This window comes from Crocodylus siamensis, unplaced genomic scaffold (genome assembly GCF_052110815.1).
Source record: "Crocodylus siamensis isolate JL-2025a unplaced genomic scaffold, ASM5211081v1 HiC_scaffold_172, whole genome shotgun sequence".
Classification (NCBI taxonomy): Eukaryota; Metazoa; Chordata; order Crocodylia; family Crocodylidae; genus Crocodylus; species Crocodylus siamensis.
Window position 1 is genome coordinate 2,118 of NW_028324582.1, and position 20,659 is coordinate 22,776.

The 20,659-nt window shown below is 54.0% G+C and overlaps 1 protein-coding gene and 3 non-coding genes across 4 annotated transcripts; all 4 read left to right on the top strand.

Annotated features, from left to right (window-relative positions):
- Nucleotides 1–1,195: 1,195 nt before the first annotated feature.
- LOC149851804 (uncharacterized) lies at nt 1,196–6,145 on the top strand. The gene is made up of 3 exons (XM_090030367.1): nt 1,196–1,289; nt 1,987–2,123; nt 3,934–6,145. The coding sequence occupies exons 1-3, from the start codon at nt 1,214–1,216 to the stop codon at nt 4,030–4,032; spliced, it is 312 nt and encodes a 103-aa protein (XP_089886493.1). The 5' UTR covers nt 1,196–1,213; the 3' UTR covers nt 4,033–6,145.
- A 10,997-nt stretch (nt 6,146–17,142) lies between these two features.
- On the top strand, nt 17,143–17,214 carry TRNAE-UUC (transfer RNA glutamic acid (anticodon UUC)). Its single transcript has one exon. It is a non-coding gene; the product is annotated as a tRNA-Glu (tRNA).
- A 1,800-nt stretch (nt 17,215–19,014) lies between these two features.
- On the top strand, nt 19,015–19,087 carry TRNAK-CUU (transfer RNA lysine (anticodon CUU)). Its single transcript has one exon. It is a non-coding gene; the product is annotated as a tRNA-Lys (tRNA).
- Nucleotides 19,088–19,815: 728 nt separating this feature from the next.
- TRNAE-UUC (transfer RNA glutamic acid (anticodon UUC)) lies at nt 19,816–19,887 on the top strand. Its single transcript has one exon. It is a non-coding gene; the product is annotated as a tRNA-Glu (tRNA).
- Nucleotides 19,888–20,659: the final 772 nt, after the last annotated feature.

The following is a 20,659-nucleotide window of genomic DNA, read 5'->3' on the forward strand; positions in this document are numbered from 1 at the left end:
CCCCTCATGCAGGGCCCTGCTGCCCTCTGTCCGTGACAGTGCCAGGAGGCATACTGCAGGTCCGACCGGGGGGCACGGCCCTGCTGCCCGCCTTCCTGAATGTGCCAGAAGCCCTGCCCAAGTTCTTCCAGGTACGCTGGCGCTTCCTGCCCACGGGACGGCTGGTTCTGCTGCTCGTAGCCCACCGTTGCCGTGGAGCGGGCCCCTGGCAGGAAGCCTGCACACACGGTGTGGAGCTGGGCCAGGGCTATGAGGCTCGGGCAGACCTGGCGGTGGGAAACTTGTCTCTACTGCTGCGGGGAGTGCAGGCCCAGGACGCTGGAACCTACTGTGTGACCGTGCTGGGCCACAACACAGATTCCTCGGCCACAGTCAGCTTGAGAGTGGAGGAAGGTAATTTTTGTGCTGTGTTGGGTTAATCCAGTGACTCTCGAGCGGGATGCTGCAGCACCTTGGGGCACTGAAAGATCCTTTTAAGCACTGTTAGGTGTGCAAGCACGAGATAAAATCAGAGATTACAAAGAGGAAGCCATATTCTGTCCCAATTTGCTTTTTTTTTTTTATTTATAGTTCTTTGCAACAGAAGACTTGCTCTATTATTTTTCCAGTCCAAAATGAGTGAATCCTAACAGCTGGCCTTTTCCAGCAGGGCCCCTGAGTCTAACCAGATTGAGACCCACTGAGCTAATCAAACTCCTTTTAGCTCTAAAAAAGCCATGTTTAAAAGCAGACTTAGTCCTTTTGAAGCAAGGCAGTGAAAAGGTTTCTCCTCACAACCCAATCAGGGCATCTCAGTGTTTCTGGATGGGAGCTCTGCCTTAGGGAAAGGGTGAGATGAAATGCTCCAATGCTTAATGCATTTTTGCCCCCTCCTCTCCCATTCATTACCCCTGTTTTGTGTGTCTGAAAGTTTACCACTGAGTTTGATCCAGACCCATCCCCTGAAATTCCCTACTCTGAGAGCAGAAGGCTCTCTACTGGGCCCTGCTGTCTGTACCATAAGCAGCTGCCTGAGCCCCTTCTCCCACCCCCCCAACACGTATCCTGAGAGCACCCCTGTCCCAGCCCCGACAGATGTGCAGAGCAGGGGGAAGGGGGAATGCTTTGATTTCTCTTTCCTCATCAGAGTTTTTGTTCAATACCCTCCATCTGCCCAGCCCTCCCAGAGACTTCCCTTTATCGCGGTCCACTTCCAGAGACCACCACTGCCCCGATGCCTGAGCAGGAGATTCTTGCTGGCAACACCAAGCCTGAGCAAGGGACTCCTGTCAACAGCACTGTGGAGGAAGGTGAGTGAAGACAGCGTGTAGGTTAAACAAGGATTTGTATGGGATGGTTTGGGCAGGAATGATCCTGGCCTGGACTAGATGTGATCTCTGGAAGTCTCTTCCAGCCTAACTTCTCTGAGTCCATGATTTAATGAGCCATGGGCTGGGGGAGAAGATTGGCCCTGTGATGGGGGCACACAGCTCTGAGTTCTGGCTCTGCCACCGACTCCCCTTGGGAACTAAGGTCCTGTCATTTTCTCTACAGCACTGATTCTCAGCCAGGGTGCTGTGGCAGCCTGGGATGCCTTGAGGTTGTTTCAGGGGATGCCACACAATATTAGCAGTGGCAGGTGTGCAAGCATGATTCACAAGATGAACCCAACAATTACAAATAGGAATCCATAGTGTAAAAAAACAACAACAACTCTGTCTTCATGTGGTCTTTTTGAGTTCTTTGCAATGGATAAAATGCTATATTATTTTTCCATTGTTAAAAAAGGAGCAAAAATTAAAAGCTGGCATTTTCTTGGGTCTAAAGAAGGGTGCCTTGAGTCTAAAATGTTTCAGAATCACTGCACTGGAGGGACTTGGGGCCTTGTGGGATTATGATCCTGGCTGCTGGGGACAGAGGGGTGGGCACATGTAGGGTAAGATCACCCTCGCATGTGTTCTTCCCCCACAAAGCCACAGGGGAAAATCCTTCCTCCTTTTTCTGCAGAGCTGGTGCTAGAGGTGCAGCCTGTCTTCAAGGTGGGGAAAGTGGAGGACATTGGAAGGGGACCTGTGCTGGCCAATGCTGTCCACCTGGCCCTAAGTGGCATGGTGCTTTGCTTTCTGGGGTTGATCGTGGGTGAGGTAAGTGGGTGGCCCTCTCCCCAGGAGAGAGGCCTGAATGGGCAGGGGACAAAGATGGGGACATGGCTTGGTGCAGTAGACAGATGAAGGCTAATGGGTACTACCCCCGCTGGAGTTGGAAGCAGCTTGGTGTGCGTGCGTGTGTGTGTGTGTGTGTGCGCGCGTGCGCGCGCTGCCCCTGCTAGAATTGGATGCAGCTTGGAGTCTATGTGCAGGTGTGTGTGTGTGTGTGTGCGTGACCTCCAGCTACCACTGGAACTGTACACAATTTAAGTGTGTATGCATACGTGTAAAAAAGGCTGCCCCACCATTTGGAGCTGCACACACATACTGAAGGGTTCATGTTTGCCAGCATGTGTGTGTGCAAATGTGTGCTAGCAGATGTGCATAAGTGCTGCCCTCTGCTGGAACAGCTCTGCCACACTGCTATTGTAGCCTCCAGACTTGTGGTCTGCTTATGCTGAAGCTGGGTGAACTTTGCTCCCTGATAGAGGACTAGGGCCACATGCTGTGCGTGTGCCCATGTTAATCCTTTGGCATGTGTGTGTACTCACACATGTTTGTCTCCTCAATTGACAGGCAGGCAGTTGCACAAGCCTCTCACCCAGCCATCCAGCCCCAACTGGAACCCTTCCTTTTGAATCCCCTAAACCAGGGGTTTTCAACCTTTTTAAAGGGGTGAATAGGGCTTTCTGATGGCCAGTTGCACTTGTGGCTCTGTGGGCTGCTGATGGGCCTTGCACCTGGCCAATCACGTGCCACCTGTCAGCAGCCAGTGGAGCTGGACGTGCAACCAGCTGTTGGAAAGCAGCATGGGGGTGGTGCTGGTGGTGGGCGGCAGTGGTGGCACAGGGTTGTGGGTGGTTGGTGGCAGTGTCTGCTGCATGTGACCCCTTCCCCCAACTTCTGGCCAGCCAGGTGGTGCCTGTGCGGCCCACAGAGGGGCACTGCTGCCCTCGCCACCCCCACCACCCCTGCTCCTGGTCTTGAAGCTGCGGCAGTGAGGTGTAGAGGCAGAGCAGAGCCAAGCATGCCGTCACCCTGTGCACAGATCGGGGGAGGGGCACATGCCCCACCTTGGCTCTTCTGCTGTGCAAATAGCAGTGGGACACCCCCCCCCCCCATGCCCTTGGATGCGCTGTGGGGCTCTCATTGTCCCACAGCTCAGCCTGGGCCCCATTCACCCCTTCTCCTGCCCCACTCCCTCCTGTACTGTGGGGGTCTCGATCTGCCCCCTCACCCCACTTCTTCCCCTCACATACACTTACCTACCGGGGCTGGGGGGTGTCTTTGTCTGCATCTGTGTGTGTTTGTGTGTGTCTGTCTGTGTCTGTATGGTATCTGTGTGTGTGTGTGTGTGTGTGTGTGTGTGTGTGTGTGTGTCTCCTGACAGCCTGGTGGCAGCAGGCACATAGCATTACGTGGCTCTTGGGGCAGTGAAGTGCAGAGTCCAGCCTGCAGCTGCATCTGCCTCTACTCTGTGCACAGATCTGGGGGGCACATGGCTCCTGGGCCTCTGCCAGGGTGCATGCAGCAGTGGGAGCCCCCTCCCATCCCTACATCCCCCAAGCTAGCTGCTCTTGCCCCTGCCACTGCACCAGCCCCAGCCCCAACCCCAGCCCCAGCTCCAGCCCAGACTCACCATGGGAGCCTTAAAAACAAGAAAAAAATATAAAGGGGTACATGAGCTGAAAGTCTGAGGCAGAAGGGGTACACTTGTTAAAAAAGGTTGAAAACCCCTGGTCTAGACCAATACGGCTACAACCTGGATACCTAAACGTACCAAGAGATCCCTCCTTCTCTCTCCCAGCACGTCCTGTCAGCGAGGAAGAGAGAGACTCCGGATATGGAACTGTGCCCGTATTCAGTTGTTGCCATCAGTCCCAATGCCAGGGGAACAGCCCTCTGAGAGACACCTATCTGGGACAGCTCAGTGTAACATCAATGGCTTGTGTTCCCTCTAACCCCGCATCCTTTCTGCCTTCTGGGGGCCCACGTGAAAGGATCTGCTGACAACACCTGCTGGACTTCTACCCTCATGGTGGTGATTCCCAGAGCCTGATAACACACTGGGTTGGAAACATCTAAACTGACAAATTATCATGTGTCCTTCACCCTTCCACTGTAAAGAGGCCTTTCGTTTAAGATAGGAAGGGGAAGCTTGAACCAAAGGGAGAAAGCCAGAAGTTCCAGTGGGAGATCCCTCCTTTCTCCCCGAGTTGATCTCTCTCCACTGATGTCAATAAGGCCAGCCTTCTCAGGGGGTAAATCAACTGTGGTCCTCCTGAAGCTGGATTTCTGTGTAAGGACCAGCTAGTTTGATTCTTCTCCAGCTTTGTGCTTGTTACAGAGAAGAGAGCCATGCAGCCTCTCTCTCACTTCCACGTTCTTTTCCCACCACTTCCCCTTTCAGGCCAAGCTTCACGCATGTATTTTTCCAAATGGGAACCGTAAGCAGTATCTCCTCACCATGCTTAAGTCAGCAGTAAGACTGAAGCTGAAGGACAAGTGGGGTGAGGAGCAGGAGACACTCACCCAGTCTCTTCTGGGTGGGATTCTCCTGCCTGGTTCTCTGCAGGTCTGGTTCTCCTTTCTCTGTGTGTTGGTATTTTTTACCAGTGCATAGTGAGCACAACCCACTACCAGCAATAGCACTTCACACTCATTCATTTTGCACTAATGTGAGTGTGGTGAGCATAAAACAGAAAGGTTGGCCAGACAGAAGAGATCGCACTTGTCCACTGGTTGGTTAGATACCTGCCTTTCCAACTCTTCAACTTCTCTTGAAATGGCACCAGGGCTTTTATAGACCCTTTTCTACCCAGAATTGTTTCCAGGGAAGTCACATCCTCAGGTCTGCAGTGATTGATAGCCTGTCTACCTAATTGACTTTCTTCCCCATGGTCCTGGTTCGGTTAAAGGCCTTACCCCTACTTTCTGCAAAGGTTTTCCAACTGGATCCTTACTCCAGGGACCTTGCTTGTATTTATTGTGCTTGCTTCCTGGTTGCCCCGTTGAAGGGCCCAACATCGCCAAGGCAATCCTTACAAGTTCTTATTCTTTGGCTGATTTATCTGAGTTACAAGTTGGTGGCTGGTAACCAGAACTCCAATTTTCTCCCCAGTGGGACTTAAGAAGCATGGAGGCTGATATACTTGCTGGGCATGTCCCCATGAGCAGGAATATGTATTTCCCCGCGGACAAATAGCAGCAACATGTATTTGTGCTGCTGCTAGTTGTCCCCAAGTATGCCCCCGGTGGGGTCAGCACCCCCACAAGTTGCCCTGGGTGGGGTAGGGGAGTCTGGGTGCAGCAGCTAGGCTGGCCCCAGCAGCTTTATCTGGGGTCCTTGGGGCTTCCCAGGGCAGCAGTGGCATTGATCCAGATATGTGGAGTCTGGGCAGCAGCTGGAGTGGCTGGCCAGGCTCTGGTTTCTGGTGGCACATCCTGCTGCCACGTGCACTGTACCACTTTTTTTTGGTGCAGCTTTTTTAGATAATGGGATTTCCTGGTATCTATAATTTTGCCACCCCGCTGCAAATATGCAGCACAGCAAACAGATTACCATGCACCACATGCATTTTGCAGTGCCTCAAAAGGCTTTGAGGTGCTAGACACTGCACATTCTCACTTGTGGGGGTATAGTCGCTAAGTGTATTCTAGCACTGTTCCCAGCTCAGATCGTGAAACATTTTTTTTTTATTATAAACAGTTTTGAAACAATCAGGTTGTCACCATTCTAGGGCGAGACAGAATATATTCTTTATCTCTTCAGTAGCCTTATTACACAGCTCAGTCTATGGTGTTATTCCTTCCCTTTCTTCCTTTGTTAAGTTGCTTAGTGGAGCAGCTTGAGTAGAATGACTAGCAAGAATATTCTAATAGAAATTTGGTTGATTTTTTTTTAATATCAGGTCAAAACTTAGTGAAATTGTTCGTCATGGTTTTAATAAGAATGTTGCTGAGTTTTGAATCGAAATGATTTTAGAAATCCTGGGCTTATCAAAAAGTTGGCTTTTGGCACAAAATCCCCAGTTTAATAAATGTTTCTGCAGTGCTTTCAAAAAAGACAAATGATATCTTTGAAAAGTGAACGTGTTGTTAAGTAAGTACCCTTTTTAATGAAGTGAAAATGAGAAAAGGGGAGTTTACTGGAAATGTTTGAGATGTGAAAAAATTCATGTGAAGCTTTAGTTGTGTCCTGACACATTTTAGAGGATGGGGTTCAGAGGGCCTCAGGAAAGCATGACCCAGGGCTGGTGGCAAGTGTGTCAAGTGCCAGCCAGTAGTCAGGCATGCAGACTTACTCTCAAGGGTGACTGCTTTTCGGAAGAAATGTCCAAAGGGAGAATGGCAGGCTCTCCAACTCTTGAGGATTTCATACCCTGACTGGATGCTTCTGTAGAAGATATTCTAGTCCAATGCACACAGACCTACCAGTCCTGTTAGGGCTAGTCCAGGGACACTGGTTTGTACTATATGCTGAACTACATTCAGATATATATTTTCAGGCCTGTCTCTTGCATGGAATGGCAATATCTTGAAAGATCAAAAAAAAAAAAAATGTTGAGACAACATAGGATTTCCCGGGTGGCAGATCCCCAGTTAGGTCAGCCGGTAGAGCTTTAGACTCTTAATCTCAGGGTCTTTGGGAGCACATCTCCTTTTTCCACTTGCTTTGTGAGTCTGGGATTTCAGCTTCTGGACATCCTCGGACTTCCTCACCCCAACATCTCTCTTTTGCCATTACGTGCCTTGGGCCAGGCTGTGCAGCCCTGGGTGGCTAGGGAGGTGCCAGGAACATGGTGTGGAGGCTGCCCTCGGATCCAAGAGCCAGCCAGGGGGGTTAGGGTCCGGATACTTGGGGAGAAGAAAGGGGGCTCGGGCCTCACCTCCAAGTGCCGCGGGCCTTGAGGGTGAGGACTCAGGACTTGTGGAGTGGGAGCAGGTGCCTGGGAAGTGGTTCCCTGAGGGGCATAAGGCGCTGATGGCAGCTGGGCACATCCCAGCCATGATTCTGGCCAGGCAGCTCCGCAGAGCCCACAAAGTGCCGGTGCACTGGGCATGCTGGGAAAGGTGGTGCCAGGGTAGGATTGTCACCTCTGTTTGAATGGCATGAACCTGAGCTTTGCCTTATGCAGAGCTGGCTGCCACTCTCTTACTTGCAAGTCATTGTATAGTTGACAATCTTAGTTTTTCTCCAGGGACTGGGGAACTTACACAACCACATAGAGCTTGGTCGTGTTCCCCTGCCGCAAAACAGACACGTGCACACACAGAGCCAATTTTGGGCTCCCCTGGGGATGGGCTCTTCCCTCACCAGGGCATATCCGGGGCTAGCTTCTCCAGACGAAAGAGAAGCACCCTTCCCCTCTTCTTCCCAAGCAGCTGCTTCCGTAGGAACAAAGCCAAGGAGATGGAGACTCTGTTGCAAATGAGTTTGGGAACCAGGCCTCCAAGGAGACCTTGCCACCTAGGTCTACTTGGGCCTTGCATGGCAAATAAAGCATGACATCCCCAGAGCCCTTTTCTGCTTTACAGGTATATTTCCGTTCCATTCTTTGGGCAAGATGAGGGGCCCAACACTGCAGCTCTGCACAACGCCCCCAGGAGATCCACACCCACTGTGGCTTTGGTCAGTTTGAATGCATAAGAGTGGAGGTCAGCTCTCCCTGAACCAAAATCGTGGTCCATATCCGGTAGCGGGGATGGCAATCCACACGCCCTGTCCTGCAGGCGGGACTGGCAATTCCAATTCCTCGTGTTCCCTTCACAGGAGAAAGGGCCCAGGATCATAGCTGGGGTGAAGCAGACCCGGAGCCCTGGTCCTGCTCTTCTTTCTTTCCTTGGTCAGCCCAGTGCTAAAGCTAGCTCAAAGCTGAGGTGGAACAGCTGGTGCCCAACAGCTTGTGTAGGGAAATGGTCTCGTGCCTTGCCAGAAGTAGGAAACCACAGACAGGCAGTGGGCAAGAGAAAAAAAAAAGAGTGGCCTTCTGTGCCTGGGAATTGATTTGGTGCCGCAAAGGTGAAAGAGCCAAAGCCAAAGCAGAACAGCACACTGGACTTGTGAGTGCCTAATTTTTTTGACTTCCTTTCTGATCTTGTGTCCTATCATGGCATTTACTCCAAGGTTCTTGCTTTCTTGGCTTGAGGAAAAAACGTTGGGATGCAGAAGAGGGACAAGAAAATTCCCCCTTCCTGCTCAGTTTCCTAGGAAGAGGTGGAGGAAGGGGAAACCCACGTCACACTCATCCCATGTGCTACAGCTGTGGCTCTTCCCTGCTGAACTTGTCTTAACCCAGCCAGCGCGCAGCCTGGCTGCAGCAGGGAGGAGCAGCTTTGAGGCTTCTACCACCTCTGGGATGGTGGGGAATGCAGCAGTAGAGGAGGGGAAGGAAGCAATGGGCAGTGGAAAGAACATGCTTTGCAGTGAAGAGGGGAAGGCAGGTCATTTTTATGTACTTTGGGGCCTTCAGAAAAGACCCCCCAAGGTCCCCACAATGCAGTCTGCCTGTTATGGTGATGGGAGAAGTGGGGTGGAGGCTGAGAGTGGAAGTACAGCCATCCTTGTGTTGTGCATGTGTGCTCTCCAACTACCCTTTGTCAAATGCTGAACCCTGCCCTCATGCAGCCCCAAAGGGGTGTGCGATCTCCTCCCACATGGTGCTTGAGCACAATCCAACCTGGGCTGGAAGATGCCCTGAACCAGGCCCCTGATGCTCTACTCCTTTCAGAGAGGGCCGAGTAAGGACGAGCCCTTGGCCATGCTGCGAGGTGGGTTCTGAGATGACAGTGCATCCATCATGATTCAAGGCTCCTGCGAGTGCTTGGGGACCTGGTAGCTGAAGAAGTCAAGAGGATTTTAGGAAGTTTCTCTGGTGTTCCCTCCGCTGATACACTAGCAGGAGCAGGGTGAGCAGGCCAAGGGGACAGCTATGCTCTTAAAACCCACAGGAAAAATAGGATCTTCACCTGCCACTTGCAGCCAAAGCTCCCTCCAGGCACTGACTGTAGTGGCTGCCCTGGGAATGGATGTGAGCCAGGATCAGGTCTCCCTCCACAGCTCCATGGGGCAGCCTTGAGCAGGGTGAGGAATGTCCCACAACCAGGACAGTTGGAGCTGCCACTGTGAGGGGCAGGAGGGGATCCTGCCTCTGACAGTGGCAGCTCCTGGTCAGCAAAAAGCAGCAGTATTTCCTGCAGCCCCAAAACCAGCAGCACAGAACTGAGGCTGTTCCAGGTGCCACCTCTCACCGGGCCTAAGATCCAGGGTCCCAAGTTTGTACAGACATGAAAAAGCTGCAGTGCCTGGGTGACTGTTCCCCTGCCCAGCTCCCTGGAGGAAAGTCCTGCATCTCCTGGTCACAGGGAGTGGAAGCAGGCTGTGCCGTGTATTGGCTATCTCACTGGTATCCAGTTTGAAGCCCCAAGCGAAGGGGTGGTGGGGGGAGGAGTATGTAGTTTGTGGGCTGCCATGTATTTGCCATCCAGAAACATCCCTTCCTTCCCCAGGTCTGAGGTGGAAGTGACCCTGCATATCACAGGCTTAGAGAGACCTGGATCACAACCCTCCTGGGAGTCGAAGCACGAACCACTGAACAGAAATGAATTGTAAGTGCTGCTAGAACCTGCCCCCAAGGTTTTCCCTAGGAATGAGTACTGAAGCAAGCAGACAGGCAGCTCCAACTAAAGAAGGGTTTTCCCAGGGGCCAAACGCTACGGCTCCCTGCCCGTGTTATCCCAGGGAGCTGCAGTCATGATCAGACCCCAAGCATTACTACAGGGAGGCGCAAGTCAGGACACAAGCCCCAGCTGGAGCGGTGAAGCTAAAAGGGTCATGTTTCAGGGATCACCATTGGCATTTTTATTCCCCATCCTTCACCCCCAGCTTACCTGTCTGTCCTTCTGTAAGACCACCCGTGCATCCACTCATCCTCCTGCCTACCCACCCTGCCCACAGCAAGGACCACATGTACATTTGCAAAGATGAAAGGTTTTAGAAGGGCCTTCCAGGACTTTTTTGGGTATCTACCCCAAATACGATGGTTCTACTCAGATCACTGATTTCAAAATCTAGCATGGGAACCATTAGGACAACACCTTCCTCTCCTCTTGGTGAAGTCTGTGGAAGTAAGATTCACCTGAAACAGGAATGGATGAGTACCTCTTAGTGAATGATGTCCCAGACAAACAATAGAAAATCACCTTGAGGGATGTAGCAGCTCTGGTAGTTGTGGACGAGTGGCAAAGGCATTGGACTTACATTCCTATGGGATTACCCCACGCAGGCTCAAATCCTGTCAATTATGGGACTGTTGGCTTTGTTTTCCTTTCTGACCAGTTGGTCACTGTCTAGCTATCAACACTTTCCCTCTATCCCACCAAACCATTTTCTGTTCTAGCCCTGGTGGCATTTCTTGGTGGGCTTCAAAAAGCTGGGGAAACACAGAGTTGTACCATTCCAAAGATTTCCGTTCCCAAGCTGTACGGTTTCTCTTCCTCCCCCAGTGCCACAATGCTTCCTTCTCTGGGGTAAGAAAAAGAGCAAAGGATTACTGCAAATGGAGAGAAAAGGATGAAGGAGAATTCAGCTGCTTTTATTTAATCTGTGACTTCTCTAAAACCATCAAAAGAGAACGTATGAATCCATATGGATTTTTAAGTAAAGGTCATTTATATTAACAGTATCTCCTGTGCTTTGGGGAGGGGAAACCCTTAAGGCTTCTGCACAGATTCTCATCAAGGCCTGAAGAGTTCACCCAGCACCAAGCCATGGGTCTCCACACCAAGGTTGGGGTCAGGGCCTGGGCTAAGTGTGCGCAGACAGTGACAGGGGTGCCTGCTGCAGCACCAAACATGGGTTTTGTGTCCCCAGGTGTTTGTTATGTTTTCACAACTGGAGGGGAATAAGGTGAGTCTGGCTGCAGGGCAAGCTAGTAGCTGCACCAGCAGGAAGAGCAGAGAAGGAATCGACTGCAGCCAAGCAGTTCTTGACAAAGCTGCCTCTTCAATGGGCTGCGGTGTGCAATGTGCTGTAGAGTCGCTTGTGATAACCTGGTGCACATGTTTCAGTTGTGTCCTCCCAATATTTTTACCTCTGTCCTATGATACATTTCCTCTACTTTAGCATCATTTACTCGATGCCCTGCTGCAAACAGGGCTGGGTTGCCCCTGGAGCATACAATGGTTTCACTTGCCTTACAATTTACTGAGGTGAGGCCAGGGGAAGCTCTAGGATTTGGATAAGCAGTTGCAACACATGCCACCAGTGCCACCTTCCACACAGTCCAGGTACAGGAGGACTGACAGCATCAACCTTAGATATTCTTCAATCCCTGAAGCAATTAACCTGCTCTGGCACAGCTCAGCATCCCCTCCTCTTGAGTGCCAGTACTGTACTCCTCTTCCACACTCTCCAACAGGACTTGCTTCAGGGTGGAAGAAGCATGGAGCATCCTGCTGTCTGGTTTCTGTGGCTGATCAATAGGTGGGTTAGAGCCAAGCCTCCCCCTCTCCTTCTCCAGCTGGTGGTGAAGCAGCAGCTCGGGTGCCCATCCTGGATGGAGACCGTGGCAGTAACAGGTGGGTCTGCACTTCTAACACCTGCTGCCAGGATGCCAGGGCCACCCAGTGATCTCACAGAGAACAAAAGGACCTGGAAACCACTGTCACTGTTGTCTCTGGCATACCAAGAGGCAGACAGGGGGGCTCTGTGGAAGAGGGTCCACAGGTTGAATCTGGCCTGTGGGTCATATCACCTGCACCTATGGATTAAGCATTGATCTTAGAACTAGTGGAGGAGATTGAAGTCATGCTAACAGGCAGGGCTTCTGGAACAGAGGCAGGGGGTCTGTTTAGCTGATTAAGGAGCCTTAATACCTTTTGGCCTATCCAGGATCCCTGCTCCCATTGGACATGCCGGTTTCTTCATGCTCCCTTATCGGGGTCTACTCCCCACCTGGGCTCCACTCCTTGCTCCGAGCCCTGTGATCCTGTATCCTCCTCTCCTGCCAACGGATGGCTGGATGCCTCCTGGGCTGCACCAGCCGAGGCTGGGTGGGAGCAGATGCAAATCCACAGGTTCTGAATTGATCCCGTATCTCCAGCTGGAGAACTCACAGAAAGCCCATACTGGAGCAGGTCAAGGATCCTGGCAAAGCAGAAATGCAGCAGTACCTGGGGTTCCTCCTTCCCCTGCTGGAAAGAAGCACTCTCAGTGCATTACATTGGTGGTATAGTGGTGAGCCCAAGTGACTTCTAAATAGGTTACCTGGGTTCAGCTCTCAGCTGAGGAAAGTCATTTTCTCTTTCTCCCACTTTTGCTTCCTTCCTCAGCCCTGAAGATCAAACAGCCTTGATCTTCGTAGTGTCATGGTGAGTGTCTCTGTTGTCCTGCAGGCACCCCAGGTTGGATGCCTTGATGGGGAAGTGCTGCTTTTCCCACCTTCCAAACCCCACCACTCCCTCCTTGAGTGCCCACCAGCAGTGCTTCCCCACTGGGCAGCAGGAGGCTTCTGTGAGACATGCCCCTCCTGCAGTCTGTGCTGCCCACAGCCTCCAGGGAACTGCTCTAGCTGCTTTTTGGAGCAGGCAGGTATTTCTTGTTGTGTGGTGCAGCAGGAGCATGGTGGACCCATCAGGGAGAGATTGATGGCTTCAAACCATCCGCTGCTATTTTTTTCCCCTTCATATGTTCTCTGGCGGCAGTTTTAACTTTTAAACCAATCCTGAAGCTTTCCTCCCAGCTTGATAGAAAGGAGAGCTAATCCCAGGCTTCCCAACCCTCCTCTCAATGTTTGTAACGAAGAGAAGCAGAACAGCGCAATTGCAGGTAGTTGTAGATACAGGTAGGAGTCCTGCAAGGAATCCCAATACTCAGGTGCAACCACACATGAGATGTGGTGATCTGCTGATTTTAAGAATATTAGTCAGAGGAGAAAAATAAACTAAGCAGGATTTCATAGATTTCATAGACATAGGGCTGGAAGGGACCTCGGAAGATCATCGAGTCCAGCCCCTCCCCCCAAAGGGCAGGACGTCAACTGGGGTTGGGCCGGACAACATCCAAGCAAGATAAACATCCAATTCATGCTTGAAGGTGTTCAAGGTAGGTGCTTGAACCACCTCCGATGGCAGGCTGTTCCAGACCTCGGGGGCTCGGACAGTAAAGAAATTCTTCCTTAGGTCCAGTCTGAAATGGTCTTGCAGTAGTTTATGACTGTTGGACCTCATCATCCCTTGGGGTGCTCTGGTGAACAAATGTTCCTCCAGAAACTGGTGGTCACCCTGATAAACTTATAGGTGGCCACCAGGTCACCCCTGAGCCTGCTCTTTTCCAGGCTAAAGAGCCCCATGTCGTAAGGTCTGTTTTCCTGACCTTTGATCATGTGCATGGCTCTTCTTTGGACTCTCTCAAGCATCTCCACATCCTTTTTGAATTGTGGAGCCCAAAACTGGACACAGTACTCCAGCTGTGGCCTCACCAAGGCCAAATACAAGGGGAGAATGATGTCCCGGGATTTGCTTCAGAAACTTCTATGGATGCAAGCCAGCGTTTTGGTTGCTTTACTAGCCACAGCATCGCATTGCAGGCTCATGTTCATCTTGTGGTCAATGATGACCCCCAAGTCTCTTTCTTCCACCGTACTAGCCAGCGTAGCACTGCAGAGCCTATGAGGATGCTTTGCCTCAAAGTTTGGTGTCATCAGCACACTTGGCCAGTCCTCTTTTGACTCCAATGTCCACATGATTAGTGAAGATGTTGAACAATATAGGTGCAAGGAGAGAGCCTTGGGGGCCCCACTGGTCACAGGGCACCATGATGATTGACTTTCATCAAGTACTACCCTCTGGGTCTGACCATGGAGCCAATTTCCTAGCCAGCAGGTCATGGTGGACCCAAGGCCACAATCTGGCAGTTTCACCAAGAGGTGATTGTGGCGGCCAGTAGGGGGCGCTCCTGCATTGAGCAGCCCACCTCTCTGCACCCGACCACCTGCCAGGCTCTGAATGCCTCCCTAGGGGCACCTTATGTCCGGCCCAACCCCTCTCCTGGAGCACACTCGCTAGCCTGGTGGTAACGTGGCCACCACCACGCCGAGAAGGGACTCACACTCAGCCCTGTGTCCTTGGGGAAACACAGGCCTAAACTCCTACGGGTGCTCGACCCAGTACAGGCACTTGGGGCACTTCCCCAAGTCCAGGGGCAAAACGTACAGTCCCCCTTAGTCTACAGACCTAAGGGGTCTCTTAGGCATAATTTAGACCCACCCCTCAATAAGTCTCCCACACCGGTCACAAAGGAGGACTTTATTGATTACAGGGGTAGGGTGAAAATAGGGTACAAGATTGAGCAATAGCCTAGAAATCGTAAAGAGCAAACAGTCTGGCTGAGGTCGCCTTTTGTTCACGCATCTCAGTTACTGCCAGCTAGATATCTAATCAGATCCTGAGTAGCTTACTCACAAGCATCTTCCAGAGGCTGGTGAAATTTCCCCTCTGGAGGCAGGCGGTTTCCAGCTCGTGAGTTTTGGGGTGAGAGAGAGCCAATATCAGATGGTAAGGCTTCTCTGTGTCCCACGCATGGCTGCTGCCCCCTCCTCCTGGGCAGCCCTAACTTATATAGCCCCTGTGACCTCATTCACCTGGTCCAGTGGAGGTCAGCTCCGGTTGCTGTCCGCCAAAAAATTTAAAATACATCACCAGTTACCGGGCAGATTCCAACCCCCCAAGTAGAAACCCCTCACCCAGGTAGCTGATGCCAGTCACGTAGGCAGAGGGAGCAGGTTTCCCCGCTTCCTCAGGAATGCAGCCAGCTCAAGTTACCTGAAGAAACAGGCTGAGGTGTGAATCTTCGGTGATGGGCCATCTTGATCTCATTGTCACAGGGCAGAGAATTTGGGGAGAAACCAAGGTGGATTTCTGCCACAGTGATCATGGGATACCAGATCAAAGGCTTTTTGAAGTCTAGATATATGACATCAATCTCTTTTCCCTTGTCCAGGTGATAGGTCACCTGGTCATAGAAGGAAATGAGATTGGTCAAGCAAGACCTACCCGCAACAAACCCGCGCTGGCTATCTCTCAGGATCTTGGTGTTGGCCAGTCCATTAAAAATGGCCTCTTTAATAAAGTTTTTGAAGATCTTCCCTGGGATAGAAGTCAGGCTGATGGGCCTACACTTAGCCGGATCCACTTTCCTCCCTTTCTTGGAGATAGACACCATATTGGCCTTCTTCCAGTCTTTGGGCACTACACCAGAGTTTTCAAAGATCCATGCCAGAGGCTGGGCTATAATGCTAGCCAGCTCTTTGATTACCCTGGGGTATGGAATGTCAGGGTCGGCTGACTTGAAGGTATCCAGGATACCTTCAGTAACGACGAGTGAACAGGAAGGAGCCCAGAGCCGAATCCCCGTCCTGCAGTGGGGCACGGGAAAAGTGGCTTACAAAAGACACACTCCCAGGTGCCACTTGCGGGGTCCAAGTCCTTCTCATCAAGGCGCAGCCTGTGGACAATGTGAGGCCAGGAGCGGGCCGCATTGTGCTGGGACTGGGTCTTCTCGGAGTTGGGCTGCCTGGGAATGCATCCTAAAGGAGGTGGCAAACTCCTTCTAAGGCTAAATACTGGCATGAGACGAATAGTCAACAAGTATTGTAACGGAAAGTTGGAAAGAGCTTTGAAGAGAGCATTCAAGAGGGCGTGAACCCATTAAGAAGTAAACGGGTGGACTCTACACAGTCAGCGTGGAGGTGGAGAAATTCAGCACGGCAGGTTGGCTCAGCTGGCCCGGATGATGGATCGCCCTACCCCACCTCCACATGGTGCGGTGATTGGGGACCAGCGCCCACCTGCCCTGTACTCAGTAGGGTGCATTTCTACCATGGCAGTACACCGCGACCATCTTCACTCCCACGCATGGCTTTTGCTCTGAGAGCATGACTTGGCAAAGCCTTACCCCCGGCTGCCGCTCTTGGCAGTAAGGCAACTTGCATCCCCAGCCCAGATATCTTTGTCCTGCCGTTCACATCCTTTGGGAGGGCCAGGCAGGTGCCAGGGACACGGTGCACGGGGCTCGGGCCTCGGAGACTGGCAGGAAAGCACCCCAGCGAGGCACCCAGCTGCGAGAGCCAGGGATGACCTGGTACCCAAAAGGATTGGCCTCCAAAAATGGAAGCGTATTTTATTGGAAACGAGTTGCTGCCACACCCACATTGCACGCCCTCTCCTGCAAGGGGGACTGGACCCGGGAGCAGAAACGGGGCTGCCGCGGGGCTTTTGCTCGGCTCTAAGCACCATGGCCCCAAGTTCCTCCTGCTCTTGTTGGGTGGGGCCTGACTCGGCAAAGCCTTACCCCTGGCTGCCGCTCGTGGCAGCAAGGCACCTTGCACCTCCCGCCCACGCATCTCTGCCCTGCTGTTCACATCCTTTGGGAGGGCCAGGCCTGTGCCAGGGACACGGTGCAGACGCTGGCCCCAGCTGCGAGAGCCAGGGACGGGGAGCGGGGTGCCGCCACTTGGGGAGCAGAAACGGGGCTCGGGCCTCGCCTCCAAGCGCCGCTGCCCTTGGGGGTGAGGACTCGGGTCTGGTGGGGTGGGAGCGGGTGCCCGGGAAACGGTTCTTCGAGCAGGACAATGGCTGACAGCGGCTGGCCGCATCCCAGCCCCGCTTCTGGCCAGCCGGCTCCGCGGGGCCCGCAAAGTGGCGGTGCGCGGCGTGTGCTGGGAGAAGCAGACATGCAGGAGTGGCGACGCTGAGCTCAAAGCTCAGCCTGGCAGTAGCTGGATTTCAAGGCCGGGAGCCAGGAAGACCAGCGGGGAAGGGCTCGGCCCCGTGCGGGCGGCTCAGCTGACCCCACACCCTGGCACTTCCCCAGGTGGGGAATTCAAGTTGGCCTAAGGTAGGAGATGGCTTCCCTCTTCGGAATGAGGGAGGCAGCACCCGTGCATGAAATCCAGGGTGCTGTGGCACAGCGCGTGAGACAGGACGGCAGGAGGCAGGGAGCTGCGCCGCGGCCCCCTCCCTGGTGGTCTAGTGGCTAGGATTTGGCGCTTTCACCGCTGCGGCCCGGGTTCGATTCCCGGTCAGGGAACGCGGCCTTTTCCTCCAGCCCTTTCTTCCACTTCAAGCAAGGCCAAAGCAAGCGTATGTGAGCGGCAGGGCAAGGAGGCCCTTCTCTGTCTTCTCAGCTTCAGCTCCAGGCAGGATGAGGCAGAAAGCAGGAGATGGCTGAGAGGAGTGGCAGGAAACCACCAGTTGCCAAGCGGGGAGGGGCGCTGACTTGTACAGGTCCATCCCCAAAACTTGCCCTTGCTGACCCTGCTCCTGGTTAAGGTAGTGCAGTGGCCCGAACCCCACCTCCCCTTGCGTGGCCTGAACCTGAGCTTTGGCTTATGCGGAGCTGGTCTCCGCTCTCCTTCTTGCAGGTCGCTCTATAGTTGACGGGCTTAGATGTTCTCCAGGGAACGGGCAACTTACACAACCCCACAGAGCTTGGTCAAGTTCCCCTGCCGCAAAACCGACACGTGCACACGCACAGCAAATTTGGGGTTGGGGCCCCTGGGCGTGGGCTCTTCCCTAGCCAGGGCATATCTGGGGCTCGCTTTTCCGGAGGAAAGAGAAGCACCCTACCCCTCTTCTTCCCAAGCAGACGCATCCCTAGCGACAAAGCCGAGGAGATGGAGACTTTGTTGCAAGCGCGTTTGGGAACCCCATCGCAATGCATGGGGTTGACTTGGTGCCACAAAGTCCCCGTCGGAATACGTGGAGTTGACCTGGTGTACGAAAGTGCCCATAGGCACGCAGAGGGTTGACCTGGTACCCAAAAGTCCTTCATCCCGTGATTTCACCCCCCCCCGTCAACTACCCAGAGCACGCCCCCCGCCCAACCACCGGGGGCTTAATCCTCCAAAAAGTGCCCCCACCTAGCCACCAGCCTCCAAAAATGGAAGCATATTTTATTGGAAACGAGTTTGGGCCGAGCTTGGCAAACGAAGCATGATTTCCACAGGGCCTTGTTGTGGTTTACAGTTCTCTTGCCGTTCCATTCTTTGGGCAAGATGAGGGGCCCGACACTGCAGCCCCCAGGAGAGCCACACCCACCGGGGCTTTGGTCACTTGGAATGCATACGAGTGGAGGACAACTCTCCCTGGGCCAAAAGCGTGCTGCCATAGCCAGTGGTGGGGATGGCAATCTGCACGCCCTCTCCTGCAAGGGGGACTGGCAATTCCAATCCCTCCTGTTCCCTTCACAGGAGAAAGGGCCCAGGATGGTAGCTGGGCTGAAGCAGACCCGGAGCCCTGGGCCTGTTCTTCTCTGTGTGCTTGGCCAGCCCCATGCTGAAGCTAGCTCGCAACTGAGGTGGAGCACGTGGTGCCCAACAGCAGGTGTAGGGAAATGGCCCTCTTCCCTTGCCAAATGCAGGGCAAAAAAGAGACAGGCAGTGGGCGAGAGAAAAAAAAGGGTGGGGTGGGTGGCTTTTGTGCCTGGGAACGGATCTTTGGCCACAAAGGTGAAAGCGCCAAAGCCAAAGCAGTACAAGGCCCTGGACCTGGGAGGTCCAACTTGCGTTGCCTGGCTTTCTGGTCTGGTGTCCTACCATGAGCGCTTGGAGTGTTGTAGGAGTAGAGGCAAGAGTAAGATGAGCTCAGGGTTAAAGGAAGCTTGGCTACCCAAAACCCCAAGTGAAAAAATCCCGCGCCTGCTCCTGCTCCTGCTCCGTGGCGTGTCATGGCCCCAAGTTCCTCCTGCCACAGCGCGTCTCGGACCCTTCAGTCCCGAGCCCTGCTCACCGAGGCTGGGCCTGCTGGTCCCTGCTGCTGACAGCTCCTGCAGCTGTTGCGCGGTGAGAGTGCGCGGGCAGAAAGGCAAGGCGCGGCCCCCAGCTGCGCAGCCCGACTAGCTCAGTCGGTAGAGCATGAGACTCTTAATCTCAGGGTCGTGGGTTCAAGCCCCACGTTGGGCGGACTGGCCCTTGGCTGCCGCGTGAGGCTTTTGCTCCCAGGGCCTGACTCGGCAAAGCCTTACCCCTGGCCGCCGCTCGTGGCAGCAAGGCACCTTGCACCTCCCGCCCACGCATCTCTGCCCTGCTGTTCACATCCTTTGGGAGGGCCAGGCCTGTGCCAGGGACACGGTGCAGACGCTGGCCCCAGCTGCGAGAGCCAGGGACGGGGAGCGGGGTGCCGCCACTTGGGGAGCAGAAACGGGGCTCGGGCCTCGCCTCCAAGCGCCGCTGCCCTTGGGGGTGAGGACTCGGGTCTGGTGGGGTGGGAGCGGGTGCCCGGGAAACGGTTCTTCGAGCAGGACAATGGCTGACAGCGGCTGGCCGCATCCCAGCCCCGCTTCTGGCCAGCCGGCTCCGCGGGGCCCGCAAAGTGGCGGTGCGCGGCGTGTGCTGGGAGAAGCAGACATGCAGGAGTGGCGACGCTGAGCTCAAAGCTCAGCCTGGCAGTAGCTGGATTTCAAGGCCGGGAGCCAGGAAGACCAGCGGGGAAGGGCTCGGCCCCGTGCGGGCGGCTCAGCTGACCCCACACCCTGGCACTTCCCCAGGTGGGGAATTCAAGTTGGCCTAAGGTAGGAGATGGCTTCCCTCTTCGGAATGAGGGAGGCAGCACCCGTGCATGAAATCCAGGGTGCTGTGGCACAGCGCGTGAGACAGGACGGCAGGAGGCAGGGAGCTGCGCCGCGGCCCCCTCCCTGGTGGTCTAGTGGCTAGGATTTGGCGCTTTCACCGCTGCGGCCCGGGTTCGATTCCCGGTCAGGGAACGCGGCCTTTTCCTCCAGCCCTTTCTTCCACTTCAAGCAAGGCCAAAGCAAGCGTATGTGAGCGGCAGGGCAAGGAGGCCCTTCTCTGTCTTCTCAGCTTCAGCTCCAGGCAGGATGAGGCAGAAAGCAGGAGATGGCTGAGAGGAGTGGCAGGAAACCACCAGTTGCCAAGCGGGGAGGGGCGCTGACTTGTACAGGTCCATCCCCAAAACTTGCCCTTGCTGACCCTGCTCCTGGTTAAGGTAGTGCAGTGGCCCGAACCCCACCTCCCCTTGCGTGGCCTGAACCTGAGCTTTGGCTTATGCGGAGCTGGTCTCCGCTCTCCTTCTTGCAGGTCGCTCTATAGTTGACGGGCTTAGATGTTCTCCAGGGAACGGGCAACTTACACAACCCCACAGAGCTTGGTCAAGTTCCCCTGCCGCAAAACCGACACGTGCACACGCACAGCAAATTTGGGGTTGGGGCCCCTGGGCGTGGGCTCTTCCCTAGCCAGGGCATATCTGGGGCTCGCTTTTCCGGAGGAAAGAGAAGCACCCTACCCCTCTTCTTCCCAAGCAGACGCATCCCTAGCGACAAAGCCGAGGAGATGGAGACTTTGTTGCAAGCGCGTTTGGGAACCCCATCGCAATGCATGGGGTTGACTTGGTGCCACAAAGTCCCCGTCGGAATACGTGGAGTTGACCTGGTGTACGAAAGTGCCCATAGGCACGCAGAGGGTTGACCTGGTACCCAAAAGTCCTTCATCCCGTGATTTCACCCCCCCCCGTCAACT